The 19,979-nt window shown below is 44.2% G+C and overlaps 1 protein-coding gene across 7 annotated transcripts in view; it reads left to right on the top strand.

Annotated features, from left to right (window-relative positions):
* Nucleotides 1-19,979, top strand: part of si:zfos-2326c3.2 (mitogen-activated protein kinase kinase kinase kinase 4) — a 280,244-nt gene that overhangs the window by 64,684 nt on the left and 195,581 nt on the right. For all 7 annotated transcript variants that reach the window (XM_041195370.1, XM_041195371.1, XM_041195368.1 and 4 more), the window contains one exon: nucleotides 1,290-1,346. In XM_041195370.1, coding sequence (XP_041051304.1) covers nucleotides 1,290-1,346 — 57 coding nt within the window. The remainder of the gene's footprint in view (nucleotides 1-1,289; nucleotides 1,347-19,979) is intronic.

Here is a 19,979-nt window from a genome sequence, read left to right as displayed (position 1 = left end):
GTGTGCCTTATTAAGAGCCTGACCGATAACCTTAAATTGGTTGTTAGCATAATTCTTAGCACATTATGGATTGTTTGGCAAACATTGTCAGATTGCAGAATCACATCTAATGTTTGCACATTCTCCATGGCAGTGCCTCTACCAATCAGAATAAACTTGCCAACCAATCAGCAGTCTCTTTTCATGAAGTATAAATTGTTGTTCCCTTTACGTTTGGTATTCTTGTGAATTGTCCTGATGAGCGCAAGGTGAAAAACTTAGAAAATATGTGTCTTTTTTTCAGCAATGCTCAAGATATGTACCACCAAACAACTGTTATCTCCTTCTAGACTAATATAAATAAAACTAAAGGCAAACGTAGAGGTTGAACACAGATCTTTAATGGAGGATTCTTCTTACTGCTGCTATGTGTTGCTCATTCTTCAGACCAAGAAGGATATTTATAATCACTCATGTAATCATATATTTCAATGAATTATCTTTACATGTAAGCAAGCACAGTTTACAATAGCACTGAGTGCCTTTGAATGAGGGACTCCCCCCACCCCCTCTCTCCTGACCCCCAGGAACCTGCAAGCAAATATGCCAGGGTTTGCTTGTCATGTTGCCCACATGGCGTGCTTCCTGCCCACCGCTGGATTAATAGTAGTGGCAGCAGAATGAGGCCATTACGTAGGCATTCATTTCCCACTTAAGGGCCTGAGTTGGTGGTTGTCCAGGGGCCTTCCATCGGGGTGGGGTTGGAAAAGTGGTGGGGTCCCCACCTGCCACCCTCCTACCTGATTAATTGTACCTGCCCCCCCCAACACCATGAAACCCGCCACTGGGGAGGAAACACCAATATTTTGCTCAATGTATGTAAAATCAATCCCAGTCACTGACAGCCAGAGTGATTGACAGGAGGAATTATCAATCATTTCTTTTCTGACTGAGACAAATGGTGTCACTGTGTGCAGCCAAACAGAAACAACCCATTCACTCGAAGTAACTTCCCATTGTAACATAAAATGTTTCCAACCCAGAGTTTTCTGTATCACAGGAATCTGCAATTTAATATTATCCTTTTTAATGAAACTATTACTTCTACTGGGAAATGTAATCGTATTAAATATAATGGAGAAGTGCACTTTACAAAGCAACTGATTGATTTGCCTACATAATACCAGTCACTGCAGTTCAAAAGTAATTCTTTTAACTGATAGACTATATAAATACAAGCGTTGTTGATATATCAGTAAAATACACAAGAATTCTTCCTTTCAGCTCACAGTTTGCTGTTTTTGTTACAGGGTCGCCATGTCAAGACTGGGCAGCTGGCTGCTATTAAGGTCATGGATGTCACAGAGGTGAGTTTTTAATTTATGATTGCAGAGGTTATTTCTTAATGAATTTTCACATGCCTCTATTATATTTTTAAAAAAGCATCAGGGATCTTGTGCTCTGCATGCACTTGCACGATCTGTGACTGGGGAAGTGAGAGTAATTTTCCCTTATAATCTGCACTGAATATTTCACTCTTTTGAATAATAATTTCTTCAGCATGTCTCAAAGCAGATCAAGTTAAGATAAGGTAATTCGAGATTCATGCAGAGAAGTATGATCAGATTCATTTAATTTTCTTGACATTGCCTAACCATACAAGACTAAAAAATGTGCCTTGCTGATGCACATCAGTAGGCCACCTTACCTGACTTTACCAGGGGGTTTTCTAACTATCCTCCAATGTTAGTACCCATTTTGGCTATGTAAAGATCCTTTTAGCTTCCCCCTTAAAACTCCCTAACAACTAGCCTCTGGGTCTTATTTCACCTCCTTCATTTCCCTACAGGAAGTTGCGACTTGATTTCTAAACTCCATCTCTCCTCCCCCTTTAATTGTTTTCACTCACGAAAGGAATGCAATCATCGTTGGCTAGACTATCTTTATCGCCCATCCCAAATTGCCCTTGAATGGCCTTCTGGAACCTCCACAAGCCATTGGTGGTACATCTGTAGTGCTGTTTAGGGAGGGAGTTCCAGGATTTTGACCCAGCAGCAATGAAGAAGCTGATAGAAGAGTTGCACTTAAATTTTTTGCTGGGCTGGAGATGGTTTCTGGCTTAGCCATAATGGTGCCAGAGCCCTGATTCCAGAGGCCCTGGTCCTCAACCAGGCACCTATCATTTTCACCAGGGGAAAAACCAGGGGCAAGTTGTAGTTTGCACATCTGTGGTTCATGAAGGCAGCTGCACGTGCAAATTTTCATAGGTATGTCCAAAACATGACTTGTAGGCTTGATAATTTTCAGGAGAAGGTCTAAGCTTACTGAGTTCTTTAGAGAGGTATCCTTTTGAATAGGTCCACAGACAACTTTTGTAGAGGTAAAGTGCCTTTTGGGATTATTAATATTAGACATGAATGTGCATAGAAAGTTCATTAACCCATAAGAACTGTCAAGACATTTAAATCTCCTGCCCTGTAAGTTTGAAAAAAAACAGTCCGCGGTTTGAAAAAAATAGTGTTTGTTATTTCACTCAGTCTGTTTCCATAACCCTGACGGCTTTCATTATAGGATTTGTGCTGCATGATGCTGCATGAATTGTCTTTCAATCTATCATTATCACAGTGTAGTGCCTGTCAGTTCACAGTTATTTCACAGTTCCAAGGTTATAAACTATTTGATGTGGGGCTATGAATATAAATATGTGATTTTACAATGGATTAAGTACTTGAAGGAAATGTTTGTTTTTGAAAGGGATTAAGTAGTTGAAGGAATGGGTTTTTATCAATAAGAATGTTTTAAATATGATGTCATCAATAGACATCTAGAATTTTATTTTATTTAATCTCTGCACGGTCCTGAGGTCTGCTCGTGGTCAATACTGAGTAAGTTGGCATTGAGGGTGTAAGGGCAAAAGGTAGTAGCTGGGGGGCATAGGTTGGCACTAAGTTAGCTTTGGGGATATAAAGAGACATGGATGGTGGGTAGAGGGACATCGGTTGGTATGGCGGGAATGAGGGTGCATGGGGTGGATGGGGGCATGAGGTGGTGAAAGTTGGCATGGATGGGGATGAGAAGTGTGTGGGGGGAATGTGAGGGATGAAGACTCAAGGGCTTTGCATTTGCTTTATTCATTGAGTTACAAGTCCCAGATCACCGAGGCGAGCTTTTCACCCAAACCACCTTCACACTCGGTGGCCCCTGTGGCAGCTGGGAGTGGTGAGCCCGGATCCTGCCAACAACTCCTCCACCACTCCCCTCACACCCCCTCCCCCACCCTGCCCCCCCCCCCCCCCCAACCTCCCAGCCCCAGAAAGAATTAGAACATCTGGGGCACTTGCTCTCAAATTTCCCAACTCTGCACTCCTAAATTGGGAACAAAAATCTAGGCCTTGGTGTTTATCTGTCAATAATTTAGCTACAGTGATTATATAGTTGCTATGTATAGCTTCTATATAAACAGCATACACTCTCATGTAATATGTCACTTTGTTTGCATATTCACTTTACTTTTTATAGCCATAGATTAGACAACGCTCTCAAAATAGACCACATATGTTTATTCAAAGTATTTGGGTTTTTATCAAGGTAGATTAACTGCTCACAAAAACTGGCTGATCTATCGTTAATCTTTGTGTAGATCTCATTTGTTTAGCTGTTGGGTTTCACAATGTGGATTTTGGTTGTGCAACATAAGTGTAGATTAATGCATTCTGTAATTGGCCAATGGAGCCATCAATCAATATTCACTGCAGTAGCGATTGGCAGGCCAGTCTTTCTGTCATTTAAACATCTTCACACTTATTGATCAATCAACAAAACTGTGACTGAAGAGAAGGGAACTAATAGTAACTACTCAATGGGAAATAAAACACATCAGACACTACTGCGGAAGCTTAATGATTATGGAAATCATTCTCTGTTAAAGCTGGAGGGGGTCATAACCATTCATCCCTACAACCTGATCTCATCTCCATTCAGCTCCCCATCCCTGAATACTTCATGCTCATATTTGGTGAAGGTGACTGAAAATAGCTGAATTTCAGGACCAGTTCTGGGATAAAGATAACTTTGGCTCAATCTATAGCAATCTCTCAAGGGACTGCAGAAAGCATTTTTCAAAGATGTCCACTGAAGAAATTGTCTCCATTAAGGCCACTGCAACTGCTTTGAACTCTAAAGAATACATAAATGTCATGACTTATAGTTATGAAAATAAGGATATAATGGAGGTAAATTGATGGTCAGAAATTATGCTGCAGAAAATCTCCCTTCTGTGTTTAGCTGCAATTCAGCAACTGCCTACAGATTAAAGTGAATCATGAGGCTTCCTGCCACACCAAGCTGCTCCTGCTGGGTCATATCATTTCCTCTTCATTGAATGCACATTGCAATGTCTTGCTCCTCTTTCTCACACAGCATCCTTCCTCTCTTTCACAGGAAGCAAGAATCTGGGTCGTTTTCTTCTCACTGTTAAGTTAATGGGAAAGTGGTTAGAATTGGGTCTTAAGATGATGGATTGCTCCCGATATTTTAATTGCATTTGACAGAGCAAATGTCATTACCAGCAAAAAAAAACCCCAAAAGCCCCTACAGTGAGTGAAACAGTCCCTATGATTGAAAGCAGTGCGCAAGCATGCAATTCTAGCCTCTTTCACGGAGTGTTTGAATCCTTATTTGACTGTTCACATTAACGATCTACATTGTGCATTCAGTTTGACAATAAGGGGGCAGAGCATGGCATTCACTTCATGCGCAGTTGATTTTTATCTCTTGACTGTGGGCAGATGAGATCAGGGTTCACCCAGGTCAAACTGAAATGTGGTGAGAGATGATTTGCCGTTGAGTCCAGCTGAGATGTACACTGGTTGTATTTTTATCTAACGTGCGTTCGTTGGCTCCAACTGCCTGGCCTTCAATTTTATTTTTTCATAAACAACCTTTTTTCATCCCTGAACCCACCAATATATAAGTATGGCCCGCATCCTATCTAGCTAACCTCACAGCCCTCCACCCTTTTCAGGTCTGTTATTATACTCTCGGTTGCAGTCCTGTTGCCACGATTACTGTCAGCATCCGAAGCTGCACGTATGCTAAAAGATTACAAGCACCGCTTTCAGTTTGAATAGAATCAAGATTAGCATTCATGCCCAGCTTTCCCAGGCAGGACATGGGACAGGACCTAAAGGGTGAACCCTGACATTTGCCATTTTATCTTTCTTGAACAGTAATAGAGGAAGGAGAACTGGTGTTCGGCGGATTGGGAGAGGGGGGTGGCTGGTGGGGTGTGTTTGTAAAACGGCAGAAGCATCTTTTTCAGACAGAATGCAATTAACGCGGAGAGCTCTCAGGATGGCTTCAAATTACATCGAGAAAACAAGAAAACATGTTCCTTTTGTGCACAGTCATTTTGAGTATGGGTCAAGAGGAGGCGTTAGTGTGAGGGATCTGGAGAAGTTACATTTTGGACATTGTGTGATTTCCCAACCTCATGAAGGGATTTTATTCTCGGATAATCCATCAGTCACAATTGTTTCTCCTGCTGGTGAAGAAGCTGGGGGTGGTTCTATTCCCTGTCATGTGCTCGGCCTTGTTGCTTCATGTTTTACTTCTTGTAGCCAATCCCCAAAAGGCACCTTCTGAAAGATGTAATAGAGTGCACAATTTATCCACAATAGCCCAATGGAAACCAAGGGCAGAGTTTTATGCCTCGCAGGCGCCCGACCCGGTCAGGCATAAAATAGCGCGAGAGGACATCGGGCGAGCGTCCCGATGTCACCCTGCACGCACACAGCCTTCAGGTCAGCGGGCAAGCGAGGGTGTCGGATCCACACCCACCATCAATTAAAAGGCCACTTCAGGCCATTTAAAAACCCAACTGAACCCGATTTTACGCTGCCCGTATGATTTCACGCTCGTCGCATGGGCAAAACGGGCAGGCGGGCAACCCACATTCTGCAAAACCTCCTCCAAAGGCAGGATAACAAGGATCAACAGCATTGCCAGTGTGAGCAGTGAGGAGTTTAGGAGATAGTTTGCTGCCGGTTGCTTATTTGAACTTGATAGCTTCATCTCAGTTCTGAGCTTCAGTCTTAGCATCTCCAGGCTTCACTCCAGGACTCATTGGTGTCTCCAAGGGCTCAGAGGATTTTGACCATGTGGACCCTTCTAGGTATCAGACAGCCTTCTGTTACCCTGGTAGTGGGGATGGTGGTCTCTGCTGGAGGCACCTCCTCTGAGGAGAAAGAGAGGGGCAAAAGGGGAAAGGAGGCCGGGTGTCTCAATGTAGCTTCCAGGGGAGGGACCTGTGGGAGGAGAGGCTCAGGCACAAGGGGTGCAGGGCCAGCAGATAGTCCTAGGTGGAAGGGGCCGCAGAAGACACCACAATCCTGCTGCCAGTGTTTACAGGCAAGCGATGCAGCTACCTCAATATGTCTGAGTTGCAATGCCAAAGGAGACTCCATCTCTCAAGGGAGACAGTGACCTCCATTTGTCAGATGATTGGGCCTGAGATCAGCTCCGACTTTGTGGGTGGACACCCCATGCCAGTGGCTCTGAAGGTCACAGTGGCCCTTAACTTCTGTTCCTCTGGCTCTTTCCAGGGGTCAGTTGGGGACCTTTGTGGAATATCCCAATCAGCTGTCCACAGTTGTGTTAAGTTGGTGACAAAAGCTCTGTTCAGGCAGGTAATGACATTTATTCATTTCCATACGGACAAGGCCAGCCAGGCTGAGTGAGCCAGAGGGTTCGCAGCAATTGCTGGCTTCCCCCTCATCCAGGGTACAAAAGACTGCACACATGTGGCCATCAAGGCGCCAGTGGGTCAGCCGGGTGCCTTCGTCAACAGGAAAGATTCCACTCGATAAACGTCCAGATAGTGTGTGACCACAGGATACAGATTCTGCATGTCTATGTATGGTAACCTGCCAGCTCCCTTGATGCCTATATCCTCAAACACTCCCCGGTGCTGAGGCTATTCAGTGCTCCAGCCCGGCTGGATGGAAGGCTGCTGGGAGACAAGGGCTATCCGTTGAAAAGGTGGCTTATGACGCCTCTCTGCCACCCAAGAACAGAGGCAGAGCAGCATTATAATAGGAGTCATGCCTCCACAAGGGCAGTGGTAGAGAGGAATGTAAGTCTTCTGAAGATGTGCTTCTGATGCTTGGACCTTTCAGGGGTTGCACTACAATACCCCCCAGAGCAGGCAACACTGATACTGGTTGCATGCTGTGCTCTCTACAATCTGGCACTGGCAAGGGAGGACCCACTGGAGGAAGATGATGTTGATGCAGCTCCACAGGCCACAGAGGATGAATCCGATAATGAGTCAGAAGAGGGGTATGGTGGGGAGAACAGTGAGGGCATGGAGGCAGACCTCTGTATCCTTCAGGGAGGCAGGGTCATCAAGGATGCCTTGATCTAATACTCCATCAGCTAAAGATCTGCTTCGACCTCATGCCAGATATCCATCCCGGATGTCTGAAATGACCCAAAGGCCACTCAGTGCCTGTGCAATAAGGTTTAGAGCCACTCACGTCCAGCATTACCTACTGGCATACCCTGCACCAAAAGATTAAGAAGGTGAAGCATACTCAGGCCATTATGACAAAAACAAAATTTATGTAATTTTGACAATCCAAACAAAGTAACATCACCTTCTCTGGTCTTCGTTCCCAGACCAGTAAACATAAATAAAATGTTACAGAACAGAAGATCCACCCGTGTGTGCTCATGGTGCCTTAAACTTATGTTCACGAAGGCTACATCTTGGTGCCCCCACACTCGCTGGTAGCAACTCTGGAGACAGCCTACTGACTCTGGTGTCTTGTTGGCCTTAATGACTTTGGCAGTCGTCCTCTGGCCAGTGGAGCCTGCACTGGCACCACCTGGGAGGGAGCAGCCAGTGCCAGGGCTGGCATATCCTCAGTCATCGCAGCCTCATCAGGTGCCACAGTCACTGGAAGAGGGGCAGAGGAGCTCCAGTGGTCAACCAGAGCGCCCTTGAGAGGAGCCTGCAGAGACGTCAGGAAACTGGCGTGCCAACGTGAGGTCGCTCTGGACCTCCCTGCTCACCATTGATGGACGGGCACCTAGCTGGGATACTGGGTGCTTCATCCATCTCCCAAACTGGCACTGACCACCTGAGGTCATTGCCTGTGTGAGGGTTTGCAGGTCTGAGCACAACCCCAGGGACCCCTGATTCTGTCCCTGAAGCAGCCTCTCCATGAGAGTTGCCACTCCCTCAATGGAGGAGGCAGTGCGTTCAGCCATGAGGGTCAACGCAGTGCCTATGCTCCACATGGACTCCTCCACAATGGAGACCATGGCACGCATACCCTCATGGATCTCGGCCAGATCCTCCCACACATCCTGCTGGACATCCAGCATCTGCCGCCTAATGGATGACTCCAGAGGCTCATCGTCTGCCTTTGACTCAGCATCACCCTAGTCTCCAAGAGTCCTCCAACTGTCAGCACCCTGGGCACTCTCTGTCTCCGCCTGCTCCTCAAGCAAGTGTGAAATGCCCTCACCGCTGTGCTGCGACATTCTAGCTGAAGACTAATACCCACTGAGGTGCTGGTATCTGCACTGGTGCCTGGTTCAGAGATCAGGTGTGACGCAGGTACATATGAAGCCTGGCAGTCCTCTGGTGTGACAGGTGGCTCTTTGGGATGCTGCAATTGAGTGCGTGCTGGTGAATCTAAGGTAGAAAGAGGACATGTCATTAGCTTAAGTCATCACACTGTCACAGTGCATGCCAGGCACCTGGTGAGACAATGGAGATCTGCATCCTGGTGCCATCGTCTTTCAATGATCAATGGGGAATCCAGTTTTGAGGCTCCCATCAATGATGAGACTACACAGGAATGTTTGCACCATCCAAAACTCTCACCTCTGTGCACTGCGCTCTTACCTTTGCCTGAAACCCCAGCCTCTCCACGACTGGCTGACTGAGGTGTGTGGCACCGCTCCAGCTCCAAGGCGTCCTGCTCGAATCTTGTAAGGACTAGGAGGTTTGGGGTCCTCCGCCTGTCCGCGACCTCTCAATGTTTTTATGGGTCGTCTTCTCCTGAAAGGATAGAGAAGCATTGATTAGTCCACTCTCTACCTGCAGCACCATTGCAGGCTGGCCAACTCCAGCTGAGGAACACCTCACAGGGCACATCCGAGTCGTGGCCCTCGAGCCGCAAGGCACTCAGTCCGAGCAGCCAGGGCTCACCCCCTTGGGCAGCTCTGGTTTCATTTGATAGTTGGCACTCAAACTCTAACACCCCTGAGCTCCACGGCAGGGGGGTGGGGGGGGTGCGTGGGGACAGCCAGACCTTAACACTTCAACACACTGATCCATGCAAACACAGTACTCACCCTTCCTGAGCACAGCAGGTCATTAAACCTTTTGCGGCACTGGACCCCCAGGTGCGCTGCACACCGTCATGGCTGCTGCCCCGTTCTCCCAAGCCCTTTTTGTCAGGCATGGTGGCTCCCTCCTTCCATCTCTGCCCTTCCTGGCAGCCACCTCCTCCAGGAAGACTGCAAGGCACTCATCCCAAAACCAGGACGGGGTGGGGGATTTGCCCACCCGACCTGCCCCTTCCCCCTGGCATCTCCAGCTGTGGCTTTCAGGACGCAGAAGATATGTCCTTCGCTGGCAGCCTTCAAGGAGCTGCCTGTGCCGTTTTTAAACCACACCCTCCCCCCCCCACCCCTCCACCACCCCCGGGCTGCCATTGGACTCGGCAGCCGACAGGCTCCCACCCGGCCCTTCCCGACCAATGAAAAGACTCGTTTCACGTTGGGTGGGGCCTTAATTGATCAGCCAGAGTGAAATCGCGGTCGGGGGCTGATTTGCGGATGGCGACCCGTTTCCCAGCCAATCACAGGCCTGCCGATCAGGCTTTGCGCCTGGCAAGGGTACAATTCAGGCCCTGATGCTGTAAAAGGCACTATATAAATGCAAGTCTTTCTTCCTTTTTGTTTAAATACAGTTTGATATGGTGCCATTTGAAATGGTACAGATGTTATCCCTACCTTTCTGTGGGTAGATTGTCACTCCCCTGCCTTCCCAGTATGAATAAGTAGTGCATTTACGAGGGATGCAACTGTAACATCTTTACTTCATTTTCTTGTATAGCTGGAAAAAGACACATGTTGTCAGAGCTTTTCGTCTTATACTCATCAGGACAATTTGCAAGAATACCAAATGTGAAGTGAACAACAACTTACATTGCATGACAAGAGAGTGCTGATTGGGTGGCAAGTTGACTCTGATTGGTAGAGGTGTTGCCCTGGAGAATGCAACAGTTAATTAATAACTGAGTTAATTCAAAACATAGTGTCCGACATTACATGTGATTCCACGATTAGGCAACAATTGCTAAACAATCCTGTGCGCTAAGAATTACTTTGCCAACCAATTAAAGATTATAAATTGGGAAAACAGTGTGGCTCACCTATATGTGCTAGAAGCTACATATATTAATATTGTCTTTTTCAGACAAAAACAACATGTACACACATTGTGCCTTTCTCAGCTAAACAAAATAAGAGACAGCCATTCTCTGGTTTATTCCCCATGGCAATGCCTTGACCAGTCACAGTCAACCTGCCTGGTTTGAATTTAAACAAAGCTTGGCAGTTAACTGTCAATCATAAATTAACGGGTGTATTCTCCATGGCTATGCCTCTACCAATCAGAGCCCACTTGCCAACCAATGAGCATTCTCTTCTCGTGCAGTATAAATTGTTGTGCCCTTTACATTTGGTATTCATGCAAATTGTCCTGATGAGTGCAAGATGAAAAGTTTTAACAACATTTTCATTTGTCTGAACATCAGGGAATATACTCTCAAACCATGTAAAATCTTAATCATAAATAAACAGCACGATAGTACCATCAAGAATTTCTGTGAAAATGGCAGTAATTAAGAGCCCAGAAGCAGAAGATGGTGGAAATACTCAGCAAGTCTGTCAGCATCTACGGAGAGAAAAAGAGAGTTAATGGGCAGAGTTTAATGACGGCAGCTGGGGTCCTGGTCTCCAGCTGAAAACCTGATGACAATCCCACCATGGCTATTTTTGGGATTAAGTCTAGCACTTAGCTACACGCCTTCGGGCTTCCCAGCTCTAATGAGGGGAATTCCTCTCCAGAAAGGGAAGCCCTGGTGAGGAGGGGGAGTGCGGGTTGGTTTAAAGGGAGTCCTGCTCCTGGTCGCTGTGTTCCCTCTGGTGGTTACCTCCACTGAGCATGGAGTGCCCCCACCCCTCCTCCAGTACCAGTTCCCAGGCCCACGTGCCAGAGTATTCTTGGAGGTAGGCCCATGTGGCGTGGTCTCTGCCCATTGCTGGTTAAATATGCAGCAGCAGAATGAGGCCCTTAAGTGACAACTTAAGACTCACAATTAGCCTCCAGATGCAAAAGCCATCCTCGAGCCCTCCCATCCTGGAGTTAATCGGAGGGAGTCGGAAGGTGACAAGGTCTCCACCCCACCTTCCCATATGATCATGGGACTACCCCCAGCAGCAGCACCCCCCCCCCCACCAACCCCATCACCAGATCCACCTCCAGGTTGGGGGGGTGGGTGTGGTGGTCATTAAATTCTACCCAACATTTCAGGCCGATGACTAATTTCTCTGATGAAGGGTCATCAGCATGAATCATTAACTCTGTTTCATTCTCTACAGATGCTGCCGGAGTTGCTGAGAATTTCCATCATTTCTTGTTTTTTCAAAATTTCAGATTTCCAGCATCTGCAGTATTTTGCTTTAGTTTGAGTAAGTAGGAGCAGTTGTATGAGTAAGTTCCTCATCGAAGCTGCTCACTCTCTTTCTAAAAACCCCAGTGTTTCTTCAGTGAAATCTCATTTCTGGGAGGAAGTTCAGGAGGAATCTGTCAAGCTGGCTGAAAGCAGAGCCAAGACTCTGACAGGAATGCATTGCTCACAGGTCTCCAGTCAGAGCCATTCTCCTGAAGAGACAGATTAGGCTATTGTGGGTGTAATATATAAAATCTTGTGTTTGTGTGCACTTCCTCTCCATTTTTTTTAACCATTATAAATTCCCACGATCACATTGAAAAAGTAAACTTTCCAAACTGTAATGATAACCTCCTGCCAGTACTGGCACTGGAGCGCCTCAATTTTGCTACTCCCAGCTCTTAAACCTGCCCTGCAGAGTAACTCAGAGGCTCCCAGCTGAGCTTCCAGAATTCACAGATGTTTTGCATTGAGCCAATAAAACATCAAATCAAATTGCTGTATAAAGTAAGAATAGAAATGCATCAAATTTCCAAAACAAAATAAGATCATCCAATTCATCCAACTGGTCTATGACAGTATTTATGTCCCACAGGAGCCTTTTCCAACCCATCTTCATCTAAGGTAGGTAATTCACCATAGTCTACGAGGGACCATAGGCATCTATCTATATTAGGGAGAGACAATTGATTATATAGCTTGAGGGGCACACTTTGCATCAAGCATGGGACAAGAAAGGAGGCAAATTTCAAGTCTACCTCAGCCAGAATGGGAATTGAACCCATGCTGTTGGCAGTATTCTGAACCGTATGCTAGCTAACCAGCTCCCTTCTTCATCTAACTACATCCACAAATCCTCCTCTTACTTTCTCCCCCATGCACTTATCTATTCTTCCTTTAAATGCATCTATGTTAATTGCCTCAGCTACTCCTTGTGGTAGCAAATGCTACATTCTCTAAGGAAAGAGGTTTCTCCTGAATTCTTTCATGGTTTCATTAGAGACTGTCTTATATTTATGGCCCCACAGTATATGATCGTAAGCATAAAAATAGAACATAGGTCATTAAATAAGACCCCTTCCTCTTTTTGATAAGAATATAATAAGGACATCTCTCAGACTGCAGTGATTTGATAGCTTATACCAAATGTTTAGTTTGAATATAAATACATGCTAATAAATAATTGAATGCTGAAGGCTTTCCTGACTTTTGGATGACCCACAAGCGTCTTTTGATTATATTGTATTGTAATCTGACGTGAGCTCCACAGAGCTTTCACGAGTGTTCATTTTGTACAATATACAATAGATGGCAGGGATTTCTCACACGTCACAATTGCTCATGCCAGCCCCAATTCTTCCGATATAAGCTGCTGCTCTCCATTTTTAGATGTTGGAATTATTTAAACAATGCTGTAACAAAACATAGAAAGAAGGAAAGAACCTGCATTTACCATATATACTCACATAAAAGTTGATCTTGTGTTAGAGTCGACCCCGTGACTTTTAGCCTAATAGAAGTAATCTTTTCATATACCTCATGTGAAAGTTGACCCTAGTTTTTCAGAACTCAAACCACATTTTGATTATTAATTGCTTATTGCTAATTACTACGGTTCATTGATTTAAAGGCATGCATGGGAACCTTTAGATTTTCTCTGCCAATTCCAGCTGCAATCTCCCAACCAATCGGCAAGACTAATGCTTACCACATAATCTATCATGATGCCTTTGCAAAAGAATAACAAGAAAGAAGTTTAATTTAAACTGGAGGAAAAATGCGGCACAATGAGTTGACGAGCACCGGCAAAATAGTCATGTTATCACCAGCGGAGCCACCTGACTTATATCCTCAGAGAAGTGAAGAAAGGTGGTATTGCAGAATTCAAGACCAGTGCTCAAGATTTGTGAAAAGGCACAATCGTACTCCATCAAAAAATGAAAATTTCACTCTGATGAAAACTGGTGAAAATGATCAAATTCCACTGCGTTGTCATCCGACATTGAGAGCAGAATGCATACCAATTGGCCTGCATTGGAAATATGGATGTAACACCAATGAACTTCAACATGCCAGCCAAGACAACCTTTTTTACCAAGATTGTTGAAAAAGCAGTTCTTGCGAAGATGACTGGCCAACAGAAGGCTCGGTCCATAGAGGTTTCATCTTGTATGGCGGATGGTATAAAATTAAAGCCAATGGCGATAATCAAAGTGCAAAGAGAAATTTCAGAAAGGCCCTGTCATCCATGTTCTTGAGAAAGGCTGGATGGATGAATCAAAGATGTGTGGAATTTGAGACCAGGAGGACTATGCAAAGAAAAGGGTTTGCTCTTTTGGGATAAGTTCAAATCCCACCTTGTTGACGATCTAGTCTGTGATATAAGACCAGCCAGCACCAATGTGGCAGCTATTCCCGATGGTTTTACGAGTGTTGTTCAGTCCTTGAGAGATTTATTTACAGACACATCCAAGCACAGTATACTTAATGTTACAGTATACTTAATACTCTCAATACTCAAAGCACTTTTACTGTCCTTACCGAAACTCGCTGCGAGTACAATTACTTCTGCATAACCAGAAGAAAAAGAATTATATCAGCAATATAATTACATGTGTTACTACAGTATAGCACCAACATCTCAGCCAAAATAGAATAAAGAAAGAGAGAGAAAGCCTTAGGTCTTCATGCTCCCTCCCCAGCACAGGTAGAGTGAATAGGTATGTCTAAAACTGGTAATGTGGCTGTGCACCCCCCAAACCATCCCCTGTCACAGGCATTGGTAGTGTATTGAGGGGAATGGAGATGAAGCAAATGCAGGGTTTTGGGAAGCTCTCCAATCCCAGGTAGTCACAGTCCGTCAGCAGATACTCAACCATCCTTGAAATTCTACCATTCCTCTCCTTCGAGAAAGGTCCAGCCCGAGGACGCTGTCTGCTTTTGCTAGCCCAGACCACCCTTGTGCAGAGGTATTTCAGCCCAAAATACCCCTCGCTGTGTGGTCACAGCTACAATGCAGTGACTTGCATCTCCTTGGCCACAAGGTCACAGTTCTGGTGCCAACCAAAGAACCAACCCATTGAAGGGGAGAGGCACTTCCAAGCTACCACTAATGTAGCCACACTGAGCTTGGCTGTTCCTGTATAACCAATCCCTGTTCCTGAGACTTCATCTCCCTGTCCATGTGGAGCCCTCTCTCAAACCACCGCCATCTTGATATGTAGAGGTAACTGAAAGATGTGGAACAATTGGATGTTGGAAGGCAAAAAAATTCACTAATGGCAGGACTATGCAAGAACCTGAACTAGTGGCATTGTGCCAATAGGTCATAGATGTGTGGAATGAACTTGATCCCAATATTGTCAAAAAATACATTTCTAAAATGTGGAATATCGGATGTGCTTGATTGTAGCAAGATTGCTCTATCAATTAGATCATCTCTCAGCCTTCTAAACTCAAGGGAGGGGATACAAACCAAGTTCACACAACCTGTATTCATAACTTATTATTCTACTGATCTGTACTGTACATCTTCAACACTGATATATTCTTCCTGAGGTGCAATGCCCAAAACTGAACTCAGTTGCTCAGTTGTTCTCCATTGGTTGGAGTCATACCTAGCACAAAGGAAGATGGTTGTGATTGTTGGAGGTCAATCATCACAGTCCCAGGACATCACTGCAGGACATCCTCCGGGTAGTGTCCTAGGCCCAACCATCTTCAACTGCTTCATCAATGGCCTTCCTTCCATCATAAGCTCAGAAGTGTGGATGTTCACTGATGATTGCACAATATTTATCACCATTCAGGACTTCTCAGATACTGAAGCAGTCCATGTCCATATGCAGCAGGACTTGGACAACATTCAAGCTTGGCCTGATAAGTAGGAAGCTACATTCATGCCACACAAGTGCCAGGAAAGATCATCTGTGAAGATGGATGTTATTTTTGGGAATATGGTGGTATTCTGTAAATGTATGTGTATGCATCTATGCGTGCATGCTCGCATGTCCCCATGAGTGATTAAACTGGGGGAAGGTTGGTAAAGACAGCTTGTCTGTGGGAACTTGAAAGATGAAAGGGAAAGGAGCTAGATGCATGCATTTGAAATGAGAGGCTATAGTGTAATTGGAATTACAAGTACATAAATTGGGTTTTTAAATTTGCATTAGGCGATAGGTAAGGGCTTGATTTTTCAGCTGTTAAATTTCAAAGGGACTTTTACAACTTACAAAGATTTCATAAGTAAACAAGGGAAGGTTATTAAATTTTATTTGACCCAAAAGTGGAGACAATAGGAAGACAAGAAAGATTTTTATATTTTGAAAACGTTGAGTTCAAAGAGGCACTTCAGACAGTGGAGTCTAGGATGAAAGGGAAAAAAAGATATTTAAGGGAGATGTTTTAGTTGAGCTGTGTTGGCTGTATGGGGGAGATGTCCTGTTACCAGCTCTGTCATGAGAAAAGTTGTGAATTTGAAGCAGCCATCCAGTTTCAAGCCAGAGAAGTCTTTATTTTCAGAAAGCAGTCTGTTTCTGAACTTCCTTCACATTTCCACAGCAGAGTGGAAGAGCATGAGAAATCGTGCTGTATCTTTTATTAAAATAGCAGCAGTGTTTGCCTTGGGGTAATATTACTGGATGTTTATGGTTAAAAAGCTATAAGGGAGCTGTTGCCAAGTAGTTTATTTGTGTCTTCTGACCTAGTGGGATATTTTTGGGCAGTGCTTTGTAAGACTGCTTTAACTGTAATTTTAATCTTGTGTGTTTAAAGGTTTATTTCTTCTTGTTAGTAAATCTTTTAATTTTAAAATCCGAAAAGTGTTACTGGGATTCAATGCTTCTGGGATCAGTAGTTTTCTCCTTGTTTTCAAAAGACACAACAAAAAATCTTATGATCAGTAAGACAGGTTTCCCTTTGGGATTTGGGTTGCTCAGTGATAACATCGGCTATAGTCGTAACACCATCTCCATAAGAGAGAATCCAACCATCTCACCTTGACATTCAATGGCATTCCCATCACTGAACCCCTCACTATCAACATCCTTGGGGGTTACCATTGACCAGAGACTGAATTGGACGAGCCAAATAAATATTGTGGCTGCAAGAGCAGGTCAGTGGCTGGGAATTCTGTGATGAGTAACTCACCTTCTGACTTCCCAACGTCTGTCCACCATCTACAAGGCACAAGTCAGGAATGTGATGGAAACTCTCCATTTGTCTGGATGAGTGCAGCTCTAACAACACTCAAGAAGCTTGACATCACCAGAACAAAGCAGCCTGTTTGATTGGCACCCCATCCACTACCTTCAACATTCACTCCCTCAACCACTGATGCACAGAGGCAGCAGTGTGAACCATCTACAATATACACTGCAGCAATTCACCAAGGCTCCTTCGATAGCATTTTCCAAACCTGCAACCTCTATCAACTAGAAGGACAAGGGCAGCAAATATATGGGAACACCATCACATGCAAGTTTCCCTCCAAGCCATCACCATCCTGACTTGGAAATATATCACCATTCCTTCACTGTCGCTGGGTCAAAATCCTGGAACTCCCTTCCTAACAGCACCGTGGCTGTACCTACACCATATTGGACTACTGCAGTTCAAGAAGGCAGCTCACCAGCTCCTTCTCAAGTGCATTTAGGTAGGGGCAATAAATGCTGGCCTTGCCAGAGACACCCATAGCCTGTGAAAGAACTTAAAAATAAGACAGGGCCTGACGAAGGCTCCATGCAACTGAAGAATAACTTCATTCCCATTGTATTCCAGCCCCCTTTGAGGTAAAGGCCATCATTTCATTCACCTTTTGAATTAGTTTTTATACCTATTCACTAGTTTTTAATGATTTGTGTACACAGTCACCGAAATCCCTATGATCCTCCATTGTTCCTGGTCTGTGACCTTTGGGAATGTGAATGACCTTCCCTACACTTTACCACATTAAGAACTTCAGAACATATGAAATAAGAGCAGGAGTAGGCCATTCAGGCTTTTGGGTCTGCTCTGCCATTCAGTATAATTATGGCTAACCCTCTACCTCAAGTTCATCTTCCCACAGTGTCCTCCTATCCCTTAATTCCCTTAATACTCAAAACGCTATCAGTCTCGGTCTTGAATATGCTCAGAAACTGATCATGTGCAGCTCTCTGGGATAGAGGATTCCAAAGATCTACAATCTTTTAGTGAACAAATGTCCTCTGATCTCGATCCTAAGTGGTTGGCTCCCTATTCTGAGACAATGACCCAAGCTCTAGCATAAGTTCAAATCCCACCATGGTAGCTGATGAAATGTAATTAATAAATGCAATTAATTTAAAAAAAAATGGAATTTGAAACTTGTCTCAATAATGGTGACCATGGAACTGCCATCAATTTTTGTGAAAGTCCATCTGGTTCACAAATACCTTTTCAGGGGAGGAAATCTGCCATTTTTACCCAGTCTGACCTACATGAGACTCCAGACCCACATATGTGGTTGACTCTTTAGGTATTTCATTAGATAAACCATATCTTGTAAAAAAAAAATGTGTACAAAGTTCTTGTAATATTTTTCAGGAAACCTCGTAGACACATCCATTTATTGTCAGCAGGTACTGATTTCCACTTTTAGTCCTAGGGAGGGGTCCTACACAATCAATCATGATCCAAATAAAAGGTTCTTCAAATGCTGGAATTGGAGTTAAAGGTGCTGTCTTAATCACTGTTGTGGTTTCCCTATCATCTGACATGTGTGACCTGTTCTACAGTATTTGGCTACATCTCTATGCAATCCAGGCCAATAAAAATGTTTTTGTATTTTTGTCTGTTTCTTTCTAATTCTTAAATGTTGCCCTCCACCGCCCCCCCACCCCCCCCACCACCCCACTCCATTGGAATTCCATGAGCAATTCTCAGGATCTCATTTCTATATCCAAATGGTATAACAGTCTGATGTACTTCTCTCCAGCTTTCATTTGCTGAAACATGATACGGCCACCATTTCCTCATTAAAACATTACCCTTAAGGTAATAATGTTCTGGACAACATTCAGCCTCTGTTTCCAAGTAAGCTGTTTGATATAACTGTCCTATTTCCACATCTTTTTTCTGCCTTGAGCTCAGTACCTCAGCTGCATTATCCTCCATTCTTTCTTCCTGAACAGTTTTATCAAAAACAGTGTCAATTAATTGGACTTCCACACCTTCTGGTGTTTCTTTCTTAACTGCCAGCATTTTAATTTGGAATTCCCTGTCTTTTTTCTCTTTCCTCCTTTTCCTAACCATGGCATTTCTAATTCCCTTTCCTGTTTTCTTTCTCTCTCCTGCCTTTCTGCCTGTTCCAGTTGGAATGCCTTTTCTCTTTCCTTTCCTTTTTCTTTTGCCCCCAGCTCAAGTTTGTTTTTTCATTTACAACTGAATTTGAGCCCATTCCAATGACCCACCCCCTGGAGAGCTCAATCTCTCAGGTATTCCTTCCTATTCCAAATACTGTGCTATACCTTCGATAATGCCTGATTTCCTTAACCCTGCTGGTAATCCAAATTGTAACTTATCTGCCAATTCCATTAACTTAGCTTTATTTGCCTTTTGTAAACCAAAGTTATAATTTCAACTCTCAGACAAGTCTTAGCAACTGCCAAAGCCATATTGCAGTCTCACCACTTTAAAAAGAAACCTCACACCAACTCCTGAATTCAAGGTGTTTCTCGTACTCATAACCTTAAGATTCACCAACTCCAAACCAACCAAGGAATTTCAAATATATCCCGCAAAGAGCCCCCAGCTATGTTATGGCACAGCCAATGGTAAATGTTGAGCTGCTCAAATCCCAGAGGGAAACTTGAAACAGCTGCCACTACTGTTTTGCAACTTGTATTTTACTTTGAGATGTGTGTCTTGAATTCAGTAGTAATGAGTCCAGCGAGACTTAGAGGCTTTTTACAAAGCTAAATTAAACATTTATTAATAAAAGAAAAGATTTTAACACATACATAGGTCTATAAATGACTACTATGATAACTCTTAATTCCCTTGATTAATCTGACTCCCAGTTACACCTCCATCAAGGCAAGAGTAAAATCAAAAAGGGTTAAACAGATCCAGGCAAAGCACACAATGCCCTGGACAGCGATAGTCAAATAATTTTCTTAACATCAGTTCCTGTGGACAACAACTTAATGCTCAGGGGCTGGAGTTTTTTCACACTTGTGTTTGATCTTAGAATTCTTTCCCCCCTTTCACATAACCTCATCTCCTTCT

This window comes from Carcharodon carcharias, chromosome 9, assembly GCF_017639515.1.
Source record: "Carcharodon carcharias isolate sCarCar2 chromosome 9, sCarCar2.pri, whole genome shotgun sequence".
In the NCBI taxonomy this organism is placed as follows: domain Eukaryota; kingdom Metazoa; phylum Chordata; class Chondrichthyes; order Lamniformes; family Lamnidae; genus Carcharodon; species Carcharodon carcharias.
Note: the sequence above shows the minus strand (reverse complement) of the source record. Positions and strands in the feature narration are given on the sequence as shown.